This window comes from Phragmites australis, chromosome 17, assembly GCF_958298935.1.
Source record: "Phragmites australis chromosome 17, lpPhrAust1.1, whole genome shotgun sequence".
In the NCBI taxonomy this organism is placed as follows: Eukaryota; Viridiplantae; Streptophyta; class Magnoliopsida; order Poales; family Poaceae; genus Phragmites; species Phragmites australis.
In genome coordinates this window covers 25,523,210-25,543,970 of record NC_084937.1, presented here as the reverse complement: position 1 = coordinate 25,543,970, position 20,761 = coordinate 25,523,210, and the positions used below count along the sequence as shown (strand labels likewise).

Sequence of the window (20,761 nt, the reverse complement as noted above, 5' to 3'; positions counted from 1 at the left end):
CTTCGCTTCAATTTACATTCACTCTTGGCCATGTGATAATCTGCTCAGAGTTCTCATGGTCAGAAACCATGATAACTTCTACTCGTAGGGCTGCTAGCGCTAGCAACCAATACACGAAGAGCAGCCTAGCTGTGGACGAGACTCGGTGGAGGCGACGCCATGGCCGGAAGTGCGGCAGTGTGTGTGACTGGCGCCGGCGGGTACGTCGCCTCGTGGCTCGTGAAGCTCCTCCTCTCCCGTGGCTACACCGTCCACGGCACCGTCCGCGACCTCGGTACGTGATGTGACCTTGCCGTTTCTTTTCTTGCTGGATTGTTTGTTTGTTTGTGTTCGCTAGCAAGACAGGTCGAGGAGTGATGATGATCCGTTCTGTCAATTGCTGTGTTTCAGGTGACGCGAAGACGGCCCATCTGAAGACGCTAGAGAATGCTGCTCAAAACCTCAGGCTTTTCAAGGCTGATCTCCTGGACTACGACTCGATGGCGACTGCCATTTTGGGATGCCAGGGAGTTTTCCATGTCGCGACTCCAGTGCCTCCAGAGAATTTGACTGATCCAGAGGCAAGTTTTGTGTTCCTTAAATCTGAAATCTCCTGCCGGTTCGTTTCGAAAGAAAAAAAAGAAATCTTATTCAGAAACAGGCATCGTTAAAAGATAACAATAATTTGTCCTAACATATCTATGCCATGCGTACACAAGCGTGCAGCTAGAGATGTTGGCTCCTGCTGTTACTGGCACCGCAAATGTACTCAAGGCTGCCTCTGACGCGAATGTTCAGCGAGTGGTTGTTGTGTCATCCATGGTAGCCGTCGAGATCAACCCGAAAGATTGGCCTGAAGGTAAGATCAGAGATGAGAACTGCTGGTCCGACAGAGAATTCTGCAGGAACAATGAGGTAACTTGTACTGCAAACTTCTATGATCTTACGTTTGATAATTCATTGCCAAATTTGGGCTAGTCACTTTGCTGCCCCGTGTAACTGCAGAGCTGGTATCCGGTCGCCAAGATCATATCAGAAGAGGCGGCGCTTGAATACGGGCGGCAAACCGGACTCGATGTGGTGACTGTCAATCCAGGGTTGGTGTTTGGTCCCCTGCTGCAGCCTACGGTTAACGCAAGCAGCCAGTTCCTCATCTACTTTTTGAAAGGTTTGGACCATCACAAAACACTCAACAATGCATCGCGTTATTTTTGTTTCCTGATCCATTCGTCTTAGATCATTGCGCAGTCCATTTAACACGAGCACCGTATCTTTGAGCGACGATGCAGGAGGCCCTGACCCGGTGAGGAACAAGCTCTGGCACATCGTCGACGTCCGCGACGTCGCCGACGCGCTGCTCCTGGTTTACGAGGTGCCCCAACCCTCCGGCAGGCACATCTGCGCGCCTCATGCCATCAGCGCTCGCGACCTGCTGGACTTGCTGATGAGCAAGTACCCTGGCTACCCTTTCGTTAGCAAGTAAAAGACATACTCGGGCTCGCTTAAAAAGAGTAGTTGCTCTTTTATTTTCTTGAACATTGAACCCGGTGTCGAATCTGATCTACTTGGCAATTGATTGGCAGGGAGAACATATGTGACATGGATCACCCAGCTCCGATGACGTCTGAGAAGTTAAAGAAGCTCGGGTGGAGCTGCCGTCCGCTGGAGGAGACGATCGCGGACACGGTCGAGTTCTTCCAGCAGGCTGGGTTTCTTGAGGATGTGGATGGGGCGGCTCCCTGCCGTTTCCCTCCTCTTTTCAACAAAATCTAGTCGCCGCAACAGCATGGATTTAGGGGACATCCAGCTGAGTGTGCAATTGTGTGTGTCTTCCGTTTCTCCTATTTACATGTACCAACTTATATTTGAACTTTGTTGTTGTAATCTGGTGATGTTACTATGTATGTACTGACGTTGGACGGTGTCCCCGCCCGGGTCAGTTGAATAAGTTGTGAGGCTTTGTATGTTTTCTTTCTATAACGAGAAAAAAATGCATAAACCCCGTAACAGTCAGTTCTAGTTGCAAATATCCGCTACAAGTTAAAGAGTTTATGTTTGGCACCGGACAATTTTTCTCTTGTTGCAAACTCAAGAAACCAACCTAAATGGTAGTCCATTTACACACGATTCGGGTTGCAGAACGGTCGGTGTGGATTACAAGGTTGCTGTTACAGCGGATAAACTGAAGAACCTGGGGTGGAAGTCGAGGAGCCAGGAGGAAACGATCGCGGGTGGTCTCGATTACCTCGACAAGGCTGGCCTTGCTCAGGAACCGTGCCGACTGCCGACTTCCCAATTTCTGCCGCATGACTGCTGACGAATTACCAGTACACTGTCGTCGATCGATGTGCTCTTTCTTACGCTTGAAATGCCACCGAATAAGTTTGGCGACACGGAGAGAGAGCAGGTCGCGGTTCCTGAGTTCGTGTGTTGCATTCAGAAACATGCTTTCAGACGACCGCGTGGACGCACCAGCTTCTGCGAGTTTAAAAGAAGGGTTAGGGTACGGGTTTATCGGTGACTCTAGGGATTAGAGTGAGGCTGGGCCATTTTGTCGGACGAACGGTGGGCTACGATATTGAGATGCAGCACCACAGGTGATAGGTGGGGTTGGCGGCGGGGGCGATGAAAACAAAGCAGTTAGCGCGGCGGCGGACGGTGGATGCGGATCCGATGGGGAGCGAGGTTTGTTGATGCGGTAGAGAAGATAATGTGCATGGAGCTAAAAGAAGAAGAAATAATCTCGCGTATTCGATTATGATCCAATGGCTAAGCTAGATCAACTGAACATAGCAACATTTTTCAGGCGTATGAGATTGAGCATCGCTCTTTTTCTTTCGACTAAATTCCTAGAGCAATGACCGGTTGTATATCAGTATATGTATGTTCTAATTATTGTGAGATGTTCATGTTTCAAAAAAGAAGAAGGAAAAAGTGTGATGTCCCTTCACTAAACACTTGCGATCATTTTTGCACCAGTGATTTCCTCCCCTACCGCCCTACGTAGCACTGTGCCAATGCTAACTATTGGCATGTTTAGACAAATTATGGATTACATTGTTTAGAGAGTAGTTAATCCTCGTATGCTATTTTTTTTAGCGAACAATCAATATCCCAACTACTCATGGCTTATTTATTTTTGGAGAAATAATAATTTCCTTAATTATTATTCTTATGCTTAGTCTCTATTATATAAAATATAAGTTGGTTTTATATCATCTCATCCTCTGCTCTCCTCTCATCTAATAAAAACTCGTAAAATTTAAACAATTTATCCACGTTACCGGCTATGGATACAAAATCTGTTTTACTAATAAAAATAAATTAAAAAATTACGAGAGAAATTAACGTACAATTTTCTTATTTTTTCAGAACTCTTTTAAAATCAAACTACAATATCCATATTGTTTATGATGTATTCGCATGGTGATGTTCGTATGATATAATCATGTATTTATATTTAGATTTGTGTTTGATGTTATGGCATGCCATATGAGATGATGTATGGAAACCTAAAAGGAGTGATTTCTTTTGGTAAAGAAAAAATAATTCCCGATCAATGGCGAGGCCACGAGCGGCGACAACCGCCGACCAATCCACCGGCAAAGCGGAGGAGGCGGGTGATCGCCAGGTGCTCCTCCGGTTCCCGCGTGGCTCTCGCTCCTCTCCACCCTGGTCGGGAGGGAGTCAGATTCGTTTGTTTGGCGTGTTCTCCCTGTCGATTTGCGGCTTGGATGCTACCGGCGACCATTTCGGTGGTGGGACAGCGAAGCGGCAAGCCGGCAAGCCGGCGAGCGCCGGTGGAGATATATATAGGAGGAGGGAGGGAGGATGGAAGGAGGGCAGCACGGGAGCAGGGAGGCGGCGTGGTCTAGAGGAGGAGGGGGATGGCGCCGCCGCAGCAGCGCGTGTGCGTGACCGGAGGCGGCGGGTTCGTCGCCTCGTGGCTCGTCAAGCTCCTCCTCTCCCGCGACTTCGCCGTCCACGCCACCGTCCGGGACCCATGTAAGCTCCCCACCCGTTCGACGTTCGTTCCCCCACACGCCGCTGCTCTGTTGCTGCCTCTGCGCGCAGCTGTTCTGGGTCGAAGCGTGGGACTAATGGCAGCGGGTACTACCGCTGATTCAGGTGATCCCAAGAACGCGCACCTGGGGCGGCTGGACGGGGCCGCGGAGAACCTGCGCATGTTCAAGGCCGATGTTCTCGACCACGACGCGCTGGCGGCCGCCGTCGCGGGGTGCGACGGGGTCTTCCATGTTGCCTGTCCGGTGCCTGCGGATAAGGTTGTCGATCCTGAGGCAAGTACCATGCCCAGTTGGTTTGGATTGGCAACCAGCGTTTTCTTCGAAACTAATTTACGTTGACTGCGTGCTGTGCTCACTAGAGATGCAAACCCAATAGGTATTTCTAGGTCACTACTTATTATTTTTTAAACTTAATTTAGCAGTGAATCTTTAGTTCATTTTTTTTGAATTTTGGATGGACCCAATGATCCAAAAATTACAAAACTTGCATCCCTAGTGGTCATGAATCACACTTTGTGCACAGTTTGTGTATTTTCACTGCCATAATTCACTGACACACTGCTATAAAGATGCACTTCTCTTACTGAGTTTTACTGTTTAAACATCCGAGATTTCTAATTGTTTACCTTAACCATGCAGTCAGAAGTACTGGCTCCTGCTGTGCAAGGCACCTTAAACATTCTTCAGGCTTGTTCAGCTAATAATGTTCAGAAGGTGGTTGTGGTTTCATCCACCTCTGCTGTTCATTTTAACCCGAATTGGCCTCAAGGTAAACCGAAAGACGAGAGTTGCTGGTCGGACAAAAATTTATGCCTGAAGAATGAGGTTAGTAATGATGTTGGGGCACTGAGTTGCTATAGCAATAAAAGTACATTACAGAGCACATGCTGGCACACAAACATCAGTTTTTTTACATAGTCACACCGAATCAATTTTTGGTTAATGATATAACTAATGCGTTTATCATTTATCAATTCTTTGTTGCTAATGATTGCTGCTAGGGAGGATTAAGTTAAGACTAACCTAGTTCTTCTGGCAGGAATGGTATATGGCTGCCAAGACTGCTGCTGAAGAGACAGCCTTGGAGTATGCAGAGAAAACTGGACTAACTGTTGTTACAGTTTGCCCTTGTGTAGTTTTAGGCCCACTCCTGCAGCCTGTGGTCAATACCAGCAGCGAATTTCTCATTTACATTATAAAAGGTTGCCTATATACATATCCTACTATTTTCTATTAGTTCTTGCTTATTATAAGGATAATCACACATATGACGATTTTCCTGTCTTTGATTGGGAAACTTACTTGCATTCAGTAAACAATTGTGGTTGAAGGTTTTTAGCTGGGATCAGAGTAGACTAGTAATAGTGCTAGTTTACGCACTTATTACCTTACAACCAAGGTGTACACGGTTTCTCTACTCTATAAATTATCAGGAAAAAGAAAGAGAATTGTTCGCTCCCTTCTGATGTGAAGTTCTTGGAACTGATGTTTTTCTTTAGCAGCTGCAATCGTAGCTATCTCTAGAAGACACCACTTTTCATTGCTAACGTCAATATTAAATCAAATAATAACACTTTTCATTATTAACTTTAACATTAAATCAAATAACAACACTTCTCACTAGTTTCAATATTAAAGATTACCTGTTCTATTTTGTTGCGGTGCTGTGCTACTGTACTTCGGCCTCTTAAGCTCATGCTACAGTACAATAGTTTTCTTAATGCCGCTGAAATTATGTTAGCTTGATTGCAGGAGGTCCTACTGTAATGAACAACATGTTGTGGCACATAGTTGATGTCCGTGATGTGGCTGATGCTTTGCTTCTTGTATATGAGAAAGTAGAATCATCTGGGAGATACATCTGCGCACCAGATCAGATTATCACAGAACATCTGGTTAATTTGCTGAAGAAGACTCACCCTAACTACAATTACGTAAACTGGTGGATCTCTTACCATACCTGTGTTGTTAGAACTTGAATGGCTAATTCTTATTTACATGGTTTACAACTCTGCTGCAGTGACAGTGATCCAGATCGTAAATCTGTAGCTACGCCAATTACGTCATTCAAACTGAAGAATCTGGGCTGGAAACCAAGGAAACTAGAGGAAACACTGTTGGATAGCATTGAATATTATGAGATGGCGGGGCTTCTGCAGGATATAGAGGGATGCCCTTGCCGTCTTCCTCCTCTTTTTCATTGGGCTACTGATAAATGAAGCAAACTCTGGACTACTAGTTGTATTACATTATACAACAATAATGCTTATGTTCGATGGACCTGCTCTTTCAGTCGTTCACTTTCAGACATACGTGTGGTTTGTTCTGTAGTCCATGAAGTGCATTTTCCTTTCACTCAATCAATACAGATTTAGAATCCCTGAATTTTTTTTCTCATTGTACAAGTTATATTTTTATCTGAGTTTTTTGAGAGCGGGATGATAGTATGTTATACACCACCGCATAATTGTTTCAGAATTTTTCATTACTATTTTGAATTTTGGGAGCATTGTAACGTAATATTTGTGTCTAGATTTACAATTTTTCAAAACGGTGTGTATATTTGCAATTTTTTATTTAAAAAATAAAAAATCTCAAAGAATCTCTCACGATCGGAACGACTGAAGTCTGAACCCAACCCAGAGCCAACGTAGGGAGGCAGATTGATGCCGTCGAGAACCTTCTGCCCACAACTCATGTGGCCCACTGTCAGCCACAGACCTGGCCCGAAGATAATTACAGAAATGCCCCCAGACCTCCGTTTCTTTCCCCTCCTGCAAGCCAATGCCGCAGACCGCGAGGGGTTTAAGAGCACACACCCGCCGCCGCCGCCGCCGCCGCTCACTAGGGTTTTTCAGACCTCACCTCCTCCTGGCCCGCCGCCGCGGAGAGCCGCGCCCAAGCTCAAGCTCCAGCCATGGCCATCGGAGCACTCATCGCGTCGAGGCTGGCCAGGTCGAGCCATGCCCTCGCCTCCTCCGTTTCACAGGTGCGTGACACCTCTGTTCTCCTGCGCGCGCCTATCTTGCTTGCAGTTCGATGTGTTGATCTGTTACCTGTGTGATCTGAATAGGCACACATGGCCCAGCGAACAGCGCCTCCTCTGCTCTCCAGGCTTGGAGCAGTGGCTCGTGCTTTCAGGTAATTAAGAGTTTGGGATGTAATATCATCTACCATTGTGCATCAATGTCAGTTTGATTCTTGATCCTTAATTGAATGAGCTGTTTGCAGCTCAAAGCCGGCCGCGGCAGATGTCATCGGGATCGATTTGGGCACGACAAATTCCTGTGTCTCTGTCATGGAAGGAAAGGTGCGGCCTTTTCTCCTGTTCGCTCTGAAACTTGTCATGTTCTGCTGTTTGTAAGAAAGTAGTTGCTGTATCCATCTGTAATTAATAGAATGTCGTGAATTGCTGTAATTGGATTACATATTCAATTGGTACTTGGTGCTGATGCTGGTAGTCAGAAAATGATCAGTGAATTTGTTATGCAGGCACCCCGGGTGATTGAGAATGCAGAAGGCGCGAGGACAACACCCTCCATTGTTGCCAAGAATCAGAATGGTGATCTCCTGATTGGCGTTACCGCGAGTCGGCAGGCGGTGACCAACGCCCAGAACACAATCCGTGGGTCGAAGCGTCTGATTGGTAGAACTTTTGATGACCCACAGACTCAGAAGGAGATGAAGATGGTGCCTTACAAGATTGTCAGGGCACCGAATGGTGATGCGTGGGTGGAGATGGGTGGCCAGCAGTACTCCCCTAGCCAGATTGGCGCATTTGTTCTCACCAAGATGAAGGAGACTGCCGAGGATTACCTTGGCAAGACAGTCTCCAAGGCTGTTATTACTGTCCCAGCATATTTCAATGATGCTCAGCGCCAGGCTACCAAGGACGCTGGTAGGATTGCTGGACTGGAGGTGATGAGGATTATCAATGAGCCCACTGCAGCAGCTCTGTCGTATGGAATGAACAACAAGGAGGGCCTGATTGCTGTGTTTGACTTGGGCGGTGGCACATTTGATGTGTCAATCCTTGAGATATCCAATGGAGTTTTTGAGGTAATTTTCTTCTCACGTCCTGTACAGATTCTGAATGCAAATGATTAAAGTGGAATTCTGATTCTTAATGTTGATACCATGTTCAGGTCAAGGCGACCAATGGGGATACTTTCCTTGGTGGTGAGGACTTTGATGGTGCATTGCTTAACTACCTGGTTAGTGAGTTCAAGAAGTCTGACAACATTGATCTAAGCAAGGACAAGTTGGCGCTGCAAAGGCTCAGGGAAGCTGCTGAGAAGGCCAAGATTGAGCTTTCTTCAACCATGCAGACTGAAATCAACCTTCCCTTTATTACTGCTGATGCCTCTGGCGCAAAGCACTTCAACATTACCCTGACCAGATCAAAGTTTGAGTCTCTTGTGAGCGATCTCATTGAGAGGACTCGCATCCCGTGTGTGAACTGCCTCAAGGATGCTGGCATCTCTGCAAAGGAGATTGATGAGGTTCTATTGGTTGGTGGTATGACGAGGGTGCCAAAGGTCCAGGATGTTGTTTCTCAGATATTCAACAAGGCACCGAGCAAGGGTGTCAATCCTGATGAGGCTGTCGCCATGGGAGCTGCAATTCAGGGCGGCATCTTGAGGGGTGATGTGAAGGAGCTCCTATTGCTGGATGTCACGCCCCTCTCCCTTGGTATTGAGACTCTTGGAGGCATCTTCACGAGGCTAATTAACCGGAACACCACAATTCCAACCAAGAAGAGCCAGGTCTTCTCCACTGCCGCAGATAACCAGACACAGGTTGGAGTTAAGGTGCTTCAGGGTGAGAGGGAGATGGCTACAGATAACAAGCTTCTTGGCGAATTCCAGCTTGAAGGCATTCCACCAGCTCCAAGAGGTATGCCCCAGATTGAGGTCACATTCGACATCGATGCCAATGGTATTGTCAAGGTGTCAGCAAAGGACAAATCCACTGGCAAAGAGCAAGAAATCACTATCAAATCTTCTGGCGGATTGTCGGAGAATGATATTGAGAAGATGGTGAAGGAGGCCGAACTACATGCTCAGAAGGATCAGGAAAGGAAGGCATTGATTGATCTCAAGAACTCTGCAGACACCACAATCTACAGCATAGAGAAGAGTGTCAGCGAGTACAAGGACAAGGTTCCTGCTGAAGTCACCAAGGAGATTGAGTCTGCTATCTCTGATCTGAGAGCAGCAATGGCTGAGGATGATTTGGACAAGATCAAGCAGAAGCTGGAAGCTGCAAACAAGGCAGTTTCGAAGATTGGAGAGCACATGCAACAAGGTGGTGGTGGCAACGCTGGCAGCGGCGGTGGCAGCAGCAGTGGTGACCAGACTCCTGAAGCTGAATATGAGGATGCAAAGGAAGCCAAGATGTAGACTGAATCTACATCAAACTTTCTACCTTTCCATGTACCCATTTAGGAAGTTAATATCTTTACCTGCCTCCGGTTTTCTTAGTTTTCTGTCAGGGTGACGATAATTGTAACTTTATTTTTGGCAAGTTTTGGGATCGTGGATAATTTTTTTTCTTCTCGACCACTGGGAGGAGACATTCCCCGGGCTTTGATTGTTAGCTCTTGTTTGTGGTCACATTCGACATCGATGCTTCGAATTATTTTTGTCAGTTTTGGCAAAAAAAAAATTCTTCACGTAACATCATCGTATCCCTTTATCTCCTGATGTCAATTGTTAGCTCTTGTTTGCTGGTCTCGACTATAGAGGATCAATGTCTTGGATGATGTGTTCTTTTTTTCTGCTTGCCACCTGTGCTGTAATCGGGTGATCAAACTGAAAATAGTTTCCTTAATTGGGGAAGGGAATTGTAGCAGAATCTTGTAATTCGTATCAGCTCTCCTGTTAATGACGATTCTAGTATTTCATTATATATATCAGCTCTACTATGAGATCTTCAGATGAAAAAATTGGATCGCCATAACTCATAAGCATCTTGTCCTTTTATTTGCTTTTCAAAAACTGCAGTTGACTTCTTGGATGGATGCAAGCAATTGGGGCAATATTTTTCTCATCATCATTCCAGCTCTTTGCAAAGAGAAGGGAAGTCCTTGCGGAGCACCTGATGCTTGCCAGACTTATAGTCTAGCATATTCTTCACTCTCGATGGCTGTAAGGCAATTCTTTTTAGTATAATCTCCCGATCACGTAAGCCTGCTTATGTTTGTTACTATTAACACCATTGTGCTGCTGTCGTGAACGATTTACTGCAGATTGGTGCTGTGTTTCTGTGGATAATTGTGTATCATATTATGCATGCCACATCAAAGGTGACTGAAGGAGATGGGGATGCTCAAACAAATCAGACAGAAGTGTCGATTTAAGGAAGTGTTACAGGAACAGTTCCAGAAGAGAATTGCTCAACCTTGAATGATCAAATGAACGAATGTACGCTGCTGTTGGCATCCAAGAACATACCTCCCAGTAGATATAAGGTTTCATAGCGCTGAAAGCCTGAAAGACCTTTCTTCCACATATCGTACTATTCTATATGCAATACTGTTTTGCTGGCTTGTAGCACTATAAAATTTAAACTTGTGCAGGTCCCACTATCGGAGAGAGCAAGGAATTTTTCCTCGTGGATTTCTAGGACAGTTGTCTTGAGGAAGCTGTTTGCTCCTTCAACCATTGCAGCGGTACACTGATTTTAGAAGCTATTAACTCTATATTAGTACAACAGAATGTCAGAGTATCCATTATTTTAATTCAAAACAATTTACTGCCTCCCTTTTGTAGATTGTCGGGTTCATAATTGGAGGAATACCTATAATTAGAAATGCTATAATTGGAGAAAATGTGCCTCTTCGTGTCCTCCAGGAATCAACTGAACTGATAGGGTAATTCCTCCACTTTCTTGATTCTGTGGACAGACTTCACTTTCTTGTAGTCATTGTCAGTAGGAGGACAAATGAGTTTCTTTTTTTGTCAGTAGGCGGACAAACGAGTTCTTATGGTATAATCAGCACATCTAATCATTTTCATGGGTCGTTTCTTACAATGGAGGCGCAACTCCATCCATCACATTGATAATGGGAGGAAACCTCCTCAACGGTAACTGTAACTTCCTCTATCATAACCAAAAATATCATACAATGCTGCACCACTTCCTCTATCATAGTTCGAGAGAAGCATTTGACTCTGATGAGCTGAATCATGATAAACTCTTCCCAGGAGCAAGAGTTCAGCCGTCGATCATAGTAGGCGTCATGGTTGTCAGATACATACTGCTCCCTTTGGTAGGCACTGGGCTAGTCAAGGAAGCAGTCCGTCTCGGCCTCATCCAGCCTGATCCTCTGTACCAGTTCATCCTCCTGCTGCAGTACGTCGCTCCAGTGCTCCACCTGCGATGAACATCGGTAAGACACACACCTACATACATGCAGAGATGCTTGCTGTTTTTCTCATCGATCACGCGTGTTCATTTTTTTGGTCTTGGCCTCTTGTGTGTTGATTCGTTTCAGGGACTATGACGCAGCTGTTTGGCGTCGTGGGGAAGAGCGAGTGCTCCGTGATCTTCGTCTGGGTGTACTCGCTTGCGTCCGTCGCCGTGACCGTCTGGTCCGCGTTCTTCATGTGGACTCTGTTGTCGTGACCGAAGTGTAGCATTGTGTTGTCTGTTTGTATCGTGTTGCTGAAAATGAGACAACCTTGTTGCTAAATAGTTTCATGCACCAGCTGACTATTGGACACGGGGAGACACTCTACTTCTTTGGAACGAAGCCCTGTCGACCTTTATTTTTTTCTGCTAGATGAAGAATGTGGAATGTGACGCCTGTTTTTCATCACGCCTCAACCGTCCCACTTGCTACCGTTGCACGCTCATCTCTGTCGGTTGAAACCGTCGCTCCCCATGTTTGTCACGTCCTCACGTCTTGGCAACCGTCGGCCGTGATTATAAAACTCAAATCGAACCCCCGGTCGAGGCTTCTCTTGTCCCACCACGCTCAAGCCCTCGAACCTCACTAGATTTCTTCCAACAGAGCTCCCTCATGCCATCACCGGACTTCCTCCGCTCCCCGGCACCATCGTCGTGCCGCTTCCCGACGCCATCCGAGCCCACGACACCGTTCGCCGTCCACATCTTGACGTCCCCGACCGATCCCCGTCGAGTTTCGGGTAGCGCAACGCCGAACCTTTCCCGAGCCACGTCGTCGTCGCCTCAGACTTCGCCGATGCTCGCAACCCCGTCAAACAGACTCACAGTCGACATATGGTCGCGCTTCGCCGCTCGCCGTCGCCTCCCGAGCACCGCAGCGTCTCCTCCGCCGACTTTCGGCCATGCGCCGTCGTGAAGACCCGTCGCTACCGCCTTCCTGAACCGGAGCCAAGGAAGCCCGCCCTCCACTGCCCAATCGTAGATCAACGGCCAAGATTAAAAGGTGAGATACCCCTTCGCTAGCCAATCAGATGAAGCCATGTGTCCTCTTTGATGACTGGGTTTATGTGAAGCCACGTCAGCACATCATGTCGGCATCTGTCGGTGTATCAGGAACCGGGAGTCCCCGAATCCCGAGGCCAGGCCAGCAATCCGCCATATGGCGCCATCCCGCGGAGTCTCCTCCGCAAGGTAAAAAAGATTAAGTCCCGGGAGAGGGCGCTCGGGGCTGCAGTCGGTGGTCCCCGAGTACCTTAGTTCCCCGATGATCCACGAAGTCTAAGTGCCGGGAAGAAAGTGCTCGGGAAGGTGTGCGGTGACCCCCGAGCACCCGAGTCCCCCGATGACCAGGAAAGCTAAGTACCGGGAGAAACGTGCCCGGGGCCGCGAGCGGTGGCCCCGCGGGCACCCAAGTATCCCGAGGACCCACTGAAGGAAGTTCCGGGAGAGAGTGCTCGGGGCTCTGTGCAGCAGCCCCCGAGCACTCGGTCCCCCGAGGATCCGCACAAGTGTGCCCGGGAGAGAATGCTCGGGGAGGTGAACAGTACCCCCGAGCACTCGGTTCCCCGAGGATCAAGAAAGGGCATTCTCGGGAGAGAGTGCTCGGGGAGGTGTACAGTGACCCCCGAGCACTCGGTTCCCCAACGACCCAGAGAGCCCCCTGACAGTGGCCCCCGAGGGGCCCACCGATGAGGTGTCGGCCAGTCAAAGGTCCAAGGCCGCATTTAAAGAGCGTGCGTGGCCTGTCACCTCTAACTGCTCCCGCCACGCTCGGTGTCAGTTCCTGCCACGTTCTGGCAGAAGGGCGTGGGGTCATTAAATGCACGGGTCCCATCCCGTGCCATCCGACCCGTCTCGGGATAACGTCGTAAGGGCCGAGGCGTTCCGTCTGCCACGCTGCTGTGGCAGGGGAACAAGACAGGGCGGGCACGTCGGGCCGCTCTGCGGCTGTCCGGTGGGCCCTCTCCACGGCGCCCGTTGCCAGTGCATTTATGGTGACGGACGACCGGACGTGGGACGCATTTTTCCACCCCCGGTCACTTCGCCCAGAGGTAATGATGACGTCCTTTCCATTTATGGTGTCTTGGAACTCGTGCTCCCCCTCCCGTTCGGGGCACGCTGCTGCCGGCGGGTATTTAAAGCAGCCGGCAGCACGGACAAGAAAAAGCTTTGGAAGAGGAAACAATTGCTCATAAGCAGAGAAGAGAAGATCGAGGGCACCCAAAGCCGGCAGCCACACGCAGACCGAAGAACATGGAGCCTCACGCTCTAAGATAGACAAATATTCTTGTAACTAGCAACATCCTTGAGGGACATTCTCAAGGTATTTATAGTATCCATACAGGAGTAGGGTGTTACGCCTCCGTGCGGTCCGAACCTGTCTAAACACCAGCGCATTTATTCTGTTCCGCATTAGATCATTCCACCCCACCGGCCATCGCATTCATACCCATTTATTTCTCCGGCGAACATATTCAGGATCATCCCCCCGACCGAATCTCTAAAAAGGGGTCCCTCAGGATCCCTGCGACAGGAGTTAATCATCCGACAGCATCTTTGTCCCACGTGGTGGTCCAATCAGCACCACGTGTCAACCTCGTCAGCAATCTGAGCCCGTCAGCTTGCTGACGTCAGCGTGACGCAATATGTTTTCCTTTAGAAAATAATTCGCGAAAATAGGTTTTCTTTTAAAAATTCCAAAAATTAGTTTATGTTTTAAATAAATGTTTTAGGCCTTTTAAAAATTAAGTTTAATTCCAGAAAATTAGTTTTATGGTTTTTAGTGGTTTAAAAATTTGTTTAGTCATAGCTTCCGCGTCATAGCAGCTCCGATTTGGATGATTCCTGCGCTCACATCTTTCTAAATTCGTAACCTAGCCAGTTTTAGCGTTTGTTTGTTGTGTTAGCTTCGTTTTGCACTTGTTTTTAGTGTGTTGTTCTCTTCGCATGTAGACGATCATATCCCAAAGTCGTTCGAGGATATTCAAGATCAAGAATTCGGTGATCTTTGAGCAGCACTTTGAGGAAAGCAAGTGTCCTTGATCACATTGATCTCATTGTAGGAAAGTATGTCTTTTACTTCTAATTGCATGCTTGTCAATATGAAACCCATATCTAGGGTTTACTAGATTCTTCTATGATTTTCTTTATCATCGTTGTATGAGTCCAGGGAATAATGGATAGATACGCTAGTCGCGATCATGGTTGGATTATAATTTAAACATGACTAATATCTATGCAACATGAACCAGGAATGGTAATTTTTGTAGCAACATGGAATTTAGGGATCCTAACAGAATGGTTGACTTGATGATGGTGCAGGAATGCACGGTTGGGTTATGGTTTGTAACTGTGTAGGATCCTAATCACTGGTTCGTGGGCATGTAACCCGACACAATAGTATAACCACGAGCCTTATATAGGTACGGTTTGACCAATTAATTATTCACCCCTTCAGTTTTGTAGGCACCAGTGGATGGTTGAGTGGCACAAGAGGAGGCCTCTACAGTGATGAAATCACTGTTAGCGGTGAAATCTTAGTGGGTGCTTACGGGTCTGTGGGAGGTTTGTAACAACCTTATAGTGATCTCCTGACGGCACACCATAGCAAGTGTGCAAGTGCTTGGCCAGCACAACAATATGGAGACTGTCACTTGGTAATATGGGTGATGAAATCACGACTCGTGGGTAAAGTGTGCAACCTCTGCAGAGTGTAAAATTGATATATCAGTCATACTCACAGTCAAGAGCAGACTTGGACTTCTCCATGATTAGTGTAGGGATCTTGGATGGTTGGTTCTGGTAGTCGGGTGGTGGTAACTCGATGAGTTTGTAGCCGGATATGGAATATCTGGTGAGTTTGGTAGTCGAATGGAACCCAATGAGCTATTCTTGTGAATTCGGTGTTGTCACACATAGTAAATATGACTGCTATGTCTTTTTGAGTACTAAGTTAGGATGTCATAGATGCAGTAAATCTGAGTCAAGCATTTCTTATCTTAAGCCCTCATGCTATGATTTCTCATATTGCGGAGTATGATATGTACTCACACTTGTTATTTCTAATAATAAAAGTTGCTCAGTTAGAGAAGACTATGAGGAGATCAAGAAAGCTAAAGACTACAATAAAGACAAAGTGTCCTAGGTCATGTTACCCCCAGTCGATTGTTTGTGGTGTGCCCTGAAGCTTTCGTTGGAGTTTCCTCGTATTCCTCCGCTGCTGTTTAAAACTCTGGTATTTATTTCAATAAAGTTATTTTTATATGATATAGTAGTATTATCACTAATGATACCACTATATGTATGATGAAACTGATCCTGGAAACTCGGGTGTGACATGGAAGAAGTACAAAGCAAGATAAAAAATATGTCCCTACAATAGCCAATGATCAAGAGAAAAAGGGAGACTACTATAGAGACCTTAGCAGGAGCTAGACGATTTGCTCACTTTATCCTAAGAGAATAGTATTTTTTGTGTTTTTTAGAATCTTATTGTCCCTTGTACTTTGTCCATCTGAATTTTACTCATTTTCTTAATATAGATAGGTAGCTCTTTCGCCCATTTCATTTCAAAAAGAAAATAAAACAATGGATCTGGTTTGCTAGAAAGAAAAGGAATATGCGGCATCCGGAAGGAACATGGGCCCACCTGCCGACTTACTATTCCGTGAGACTCGGTTCATTACGTCGGTTTGGGTCCCCTCGCCGCTTCACGGCCGACAGTAACATCCGTCGCAGTGCCAGCGCGCGTGGCAGCTCCCTCAGTCTCTCTCCTTTTGCAAGGATAGGAAACGTCCCAGCCCAAGCCAACATCATGATTCAACCAACTCCTCCACAAATCCTTGGCGTCTTGGCCATCAGAGGTGAGCACTTGTCCATACCAGGAACGGAGGACACCACATGCCCGAGCCCGAAGAGGAAGAAGATCATCTGATGTAATTGCATCGTGACGTAATCGTTGACACGTGAATAAACTTTTAGTGAATTTTACATGTCAATGACGATGTCATCCCGTATAATTACGTCAAAGAACCGCTTTCACCCAAAGACGACCCAGATGCAACCAGAATCAAACCCCATCCGACTTTATTTTCTCCAAAGCGAAATGAACAGTCATGCATGCTGAAGGACATGAGCACACACAAAAGAAACACAGGGCTCGACGGGGCTGGAGGGGTGCCCCCACCTCTTTCCGTCGCATTAATCACGGCCGAGACAATGGCCATACGGTCAGGGCCCCGGGGCAGAGGACGACGGGCTTCAAGCCGTTCCAAGCACGGGGACGGGGAACCACTCCCTCTCCCCCCCCTCTTTATAGCGTCTGAACCACACTACCCCACGGGACTGCCAAAATGGCGGTACATGCTTGCACCATGCAAATGGTGAGATTTACTCGCAAGAACACAAGGATTTGGATCTTCAGGTTCGTGATGCACGTTTCAATGCTCAAGATATTCATTCAAGCCATGACATCATGCCTACTTGGGCTAGATTGGTCACACAGGAAATATAACTACTAATACCCTTGCGCACGTATGTCATATCTTGGTTGTCCATCTCTTCTATATAATACTCATCCATCATTTGATTTGCTGTGACGCTCGTTTTTCGCCACGTCGCAACCGTCCCACATGCAACTGTCGCCCGCCCATCTTCGTTGGCCGAAACCGCCGCTCCCTTACGTTCGCCGCGCCCCCACATCTTGGCAACCATCGCCCGTGGCTATAAAACCCAAATCAAACCCCCCAACCGAGGTTCCTTTCGCTCACCGCGCTCAAACCCCCTTATTCCCTCGGTTTTGCTCCACCCGAGAGTTTCTGCGCCACCGCAGAAGCTTTGCCGCATCCTGTCACCGCTGTCGGGTTGCTCGAGCCTTCCCCGACGTCGATCGAGTCCACACTTGTGGTCGCCATTCGCACGTCGACGTCCCTGGCCGATCCTCATCGAGTTTCGGTTGCTGCATTAAGCTCCAGTTGTCATCGAGCCTTCGCCACTACCCTCCACCGTCGTCGAGCCGTTGGAGACTGCCCCAACACCAACTTTACCCCTAGGGAGGTTCTTCATCATCCCCACACCCTCTTATGTCGCTTGCCATCGCAAACCGACCATTGGAGTGCTATTCCGATGACCCTCCCAAGCCGCGCCGCCGTGCCCGCCCGTCATCGACGACATCGATCGTCGGAAAACCAAGGTAGGTGCCTCCTCTGTCGTTCGATCGTTGATGAACAACCACAATTAGACCTGGGTGTACCCCTTTGTGAGCCAATAAGAAGTCGTCACGTGTCACATAATCCCAGTCAGCACTCATAGTCCACCTCAACGTGCCACGTTGGTGTATTCGCTTACATGGTGGTTCACATCAGTGCACCCGAGCCCGTTAGCGTGCTGATGTCACCATGATGCAATAATTAGGATTTTCTAATTAAAAATTAATCTAATTATTCTCTTAATTTGATGATTTTGCATTTAGGTCCCTATACTTTTAGATTTTCACAAAAAGGCCCTTGTCAACTACTGTTTTTACATTTAGTCCCCTATAGGCTTATTTATTTACATATAGACCCCTAAAATTTTACAAATAAGCCCCTAGCCTTTTTTGTTACCAAATAGTCCATGTTCTTTATAGAAAGGCCTCTGTAGCTTAAAACCTTTATAACTTTTTCATATAAGCTCCATTTTAGGTGATTCTTGCGCTCACATGATCGTAGTAATGAGTACTTTCTGTTAGTAGGCTTTTTATAGTGCTTTGTTGTTGTTTGGTATGTTGTTCTTAGTGTTTCCTTTGTGTTGTTTGTCGATAGTTCCCACGAATAGTTGATAACGTTCCGAAACAGTTCGAAAGACTTCAAGATCAAAATTTCGATAACACTAAGCAGCACTTCGGAGAAAACAAGTGTCATTGATCACATTGACACCATTGTAGGAAAGTGTGTCTTTTATTTCTATTGTATGCTTGTCAATATGAATCTCATAACTAGGGTTTACTAGATTCTTCCATGATTATACTTGTCACCTGTTTTGTAGTTTGGGTGTCATGGGTAGAATTGCTTAGTTGTGCTGTCAAGTTGGGTGGTTTAAATGTTAATCTATTTAATGGTCTATGCAACATGAACCGGTCTTGTAATCTTTTTAGCAACATGAAACATATGGATTCTGAGCAGGAGGTGGTATGATGATGGTGCGGGTATGCACAAGTACGGGTAAACACTGTGGGTTGATGGTAGTACCTGCTTGGGATACTAAGGACTGGTTCATGGACATATAACTCGGCATAACAACATAACCACGAGACTTATATGAGTATGACCTGACTAATTAATTAGATATCCTCCTTATTCTGTATGCATCAGTTGGTTATTGAGTGGCACAAGAGAGAGCCCCTGCAGTAGATGGAATCTCTATTACCGGTGAATCCTTAGTGGGTATACATAGATTAGGAGGCGCTTTGTAAAGGTCATGTAGTGAGATCCCGACTCTATACCCCGGAAGTATGAAACAACACGGGAATCACGACTCATGGGTAAAGTGTGTAACATCTGTAGAGTGTAAAACTGATATATCAGTTGCGCTCACAGTCAAGAGCGAGCTTAGACTTCTTCATGATTAGTGGGGGATCTAGGATGGTTGATTCTGGTAGTCGGGTGGTGGTATAGCTAGGTTATGGGATACCTGATGAGTTTGGTAGTCAGATGGAATCCGATGAGCTATTTCCCTTAATATTGGTGTCATCACACATAGTAAATATGACTGTCGTGCCTTCTTGAGTCCTAAGTTATGATGACATAGCTACAATAAACTCGAGTCACGTCTTTCTTGTCTTAAGCCCTCATATCATGCTTTCTCACACTTGCTGAGTACAATATGTACTCACACTTGTTATTTCTAATAATAAATACTGCTCAGATAAAGAAGACTGCACGAAGAGCTATAAAGCTGAAGACTACAAGGAAGACGAAGCGTCTTAGGTCACGTTGCTCCCAGTTGATAGCCTGTGGTATGGCATAAAACTTTCGTTGAAGTTTTCTCTTGTTATTCCGCTGCTGTTTAAAACTCTGGTATTTATTTCAACAAAGTTGCTTTTATGCGATATAGTATTGTTTATCACTGATGACGTCAAAACTGATTCTGGAACATTCTCTTACCTACATCATGATTTTTTTAACCCCTCCTCATAAAACACGAATCTCAATATAAATAAACGGTTTTAATAAGTCATACGTCCATATATTCTAGTGGAATTTTCGTGTCCTTAGTCACACTGGTGAGTATGCTTGAGCCCGTTGGATTAGTTCAGCTCAGCTCAGCTTCAGCTCCCTTGGGGGAAAACGGAAAGAGAAAAGAATGGAAAGGAAATGGACGAAAACTTCATTCAGCTCTTGGTTGTTTATACGAGCTTGGATGTGGCTGCTGTTCAGGTTGGAGTTACCTCATGAGCCATTTATGTGCCTGATTTGCAAACAGAACTGAATATTTATTTATTGGCAAAAAAGAAAACTGAATATTGACTCGACTTTGCAGTTTTCCGTGCATCCTGCGTAGTATTGCTGGTTTAAGGGGAGAACGATTAGTGTTAGCGCGAGGCTTGGGCTGAATATTGGGCTGTTGGGAGGTTGTCAAAAGATGATGATAAAATTTACACCGACCCACAAAATTCAGAAAACAGACAGAATAGCACAAAATGCAGTGATGATCTTTTTTAGATAATGGAAAATATATCCAGCCTATGCGCCATTCAGCGCACATTATTACAGTGCAGTGATCGATCTACAAAACAGTAAACTACATCGCAGTTTTTTCTTGTACAGCATCCACAGTACAGTGAGAGGATATTTGGGGAAAGTATGTGAATTGGACTTTCCGGATGAGCAATTATGTTCTAATTAGCATCTGATTATGGGCTTTCCGGTTGGCAAGCAAAAGTTATGTCACACGTCGTGTAAATTTTCTGTGTGCCTTAGTAAAGCGCACGAAGCTTTTGCGTGTTCTAAGAAAACAAAAACCAACAGCGGCAAGTCTCAGTCCATTGCTATACCGGAATGGATTGTTGGGTTACAAGGCTCCAAAAGCTATCATAACCAGCTATTGTGAAAGAAGAATGGGATTGCATTTTTAGGGCAGGTCACATGGTGAGCCCGGCCTCCTTTCCCTTTTTCTTTTCATTTTCCAGTAGTAATCATGCTCTCGTTTTCCCGATCTTGTGATTTGACAAAGCCCTATACTTTAAAGAGTGCTGCATTGGAATTTTCTCTTTAATGTATATTGAGTGAAACATTTCTCTACCAAGTTTTTTATTTCTATGGAAGTTACATGCCACTTGGCTCCATCACTCTTTATTGCGATTAATA

General features: G+C 46.2%; 3 protein-coding genes and 1 pseudogene across 4 annotated transcripts; all 4 read left to right on the top strand.

Annotated features, from left to right (window-relative positions):
* The first annotated feature begins 18 nt into the window (after positions 1 to 18).
* On the top strand, positions 19 to 2,047 carry LOC133897181 (cinnamoyl-CoA reductase 1-like). Its single transcript, XM_062337805.1, has 6 exons — positions 19 to 274; positions 391 to 560; positions 706 to 894; positions 985 to 1,147; positions 1,269 to 1,458; positions 1,563 to 2,047. Exons 1-6 carry the CDS (start codon positions 160 to 162, stop codon positions 1,750 to 1,752), a joined length of 1,017 nt encoding a protein of 338 aa, XP_062193789.1. The 5' UTR covers positions 19 to 159; the 3' UTR covers positions 1,753 to 2,047.
* Positions 2,048 to 3,484: 1,437 nt separating this feature from the next.
* LOC133897177 (cinnamoyl-CoA reductase 1-like) lies at positions 3,485 to 6,383 on the top strand. Of its 2 annotated transcripts, none has more exons than XM_062337803.1 (6): positions 3,485 to 3,984; positions 4,108 to 4,281; positions 4,648 to 4,829; positions 5,044 to 5,206; positions 5,757 to 5,946; positions 6,025 to 6,383. In XM_062337803.1, exons 1-6 carry the CDS (start codon positions 3,867 to 3,869, stop codon positions 6,221 to 6,223), a joined length of 1,026 nt encoding a protein of 341 aa, XP_062193787.1. In that variant the 5' UTR covers positions 3,485 to 3,866; the 3' UTR covers positions 6,224 to 6,383. The 2 variants fall into 2 exon arrangements, with proteins under 2 accessions (XP_062193787.1, XP_062193786.1); XM_062337802.1 differs by having other exon boundaries at positions 3,487 to 3,984; positions 4,108 to 4,277; positions 4,644 to 4,829.
* Positions 6,384 to 6,787: 404 nt separating this feature from the next.
* Positions 6,788 to 9,549, top strand: LOC133897176 (heat shock 70 kDa protein, mitochondrial-like). The gene is made up of 5 exons (XM_062337800.1): positions 6,788 to 6,993; positions 7,078 to 7,145; positions 7,236 to 7,314; positions 7,497 to 8,063; positions 8,150 to 9,549. The coding sequence occupies exons 1-5, from the start codon at positions 6,922 to 6,924 to the stop codon at positions 9,404 to 9,406; spliced, it is 2,043 nt and encodes a 680-aa protein (XP_062193784.1). The 5' UTR covers positions 6,788 to 6,921; the 3' UTR covers positions 9,407 to 9,549.
* Positions 9,550 to 9,743: 194 nt separating this feature from the next.
* LOC133897178 (protein PIN-LIKES 3-like) lies at positions 9,744 to 11,746 on the top strand (annotated as a pseudogene).
* The last annotated feature ends 9,015 nt before the right edge of the window (positions 11,747 to 20,761 follow it).

Bases quoted from the DNA above. Each gene is read 5' to 3' on its own strand.
- LOC133897176 (XM_062337800.1), top strand. From the start codon at position 6,922: ATGGCCATCGGAGCACTCATCGCGTCGAGGCTGGCCAGGTCGAGCCAT. The intron at 6,994-7,077 runs GTGCGTGACACC...TGATCTGAATAG, and splicing joins TCGCCTCCTCCGTTTCACAG to GCACACATGGCCCAGCGAAC. The intron at 7,315-7,496 runs GTGCGGCCTTTT...TTTGTTATGCAG, and splicing joins TCTCTGTCATGGAAGGAAAG to GCACCCCGGGTGATTGAGAA.
- LOC133897177 (XM_062337803.1), top strand. From the start codon at position 3,867: ATGGCGCCGCCGCAGCAGCGCGTGTGCGTGACCGGAGGCGGCGGGTTC. The intron at 4,830-5,043 runs GTTAGTAATGAT...TTCTTCTGGCAG, and splicing joins ATTTATGCCTGAAGAATGAG to GAATGGTATATGGCTGCCAA. The intron at 5,207-5,756 runs GTTGCCTATATA...GCTTGATTGCAG, and splicing joins TCTCATTTACATTATAAAAG to GAGGTCCTACTGTAATGAAC.
- LOC133897181 (XM_062337805.1), top strand. From the start codon at position 160: ATGGCCGGAAGTGCGGCAGTGTGTGTGACTGGCGCCGGCGGGTACGTC. The intron at 895-984 runs GTAACTTGTACT...GTGTAACTGCAG, and splicing joins AATTCTGCAGGAACAATGAG to AGCTGGTATCCGGTCGCCAA. The intron at 1,459-1,562 runs GTAAAAGACATA...ATTGATTGGCAG, and splicing joins GGCTACCCTTTCGTTAGCAA to GGAGAACATATGTGACATGG.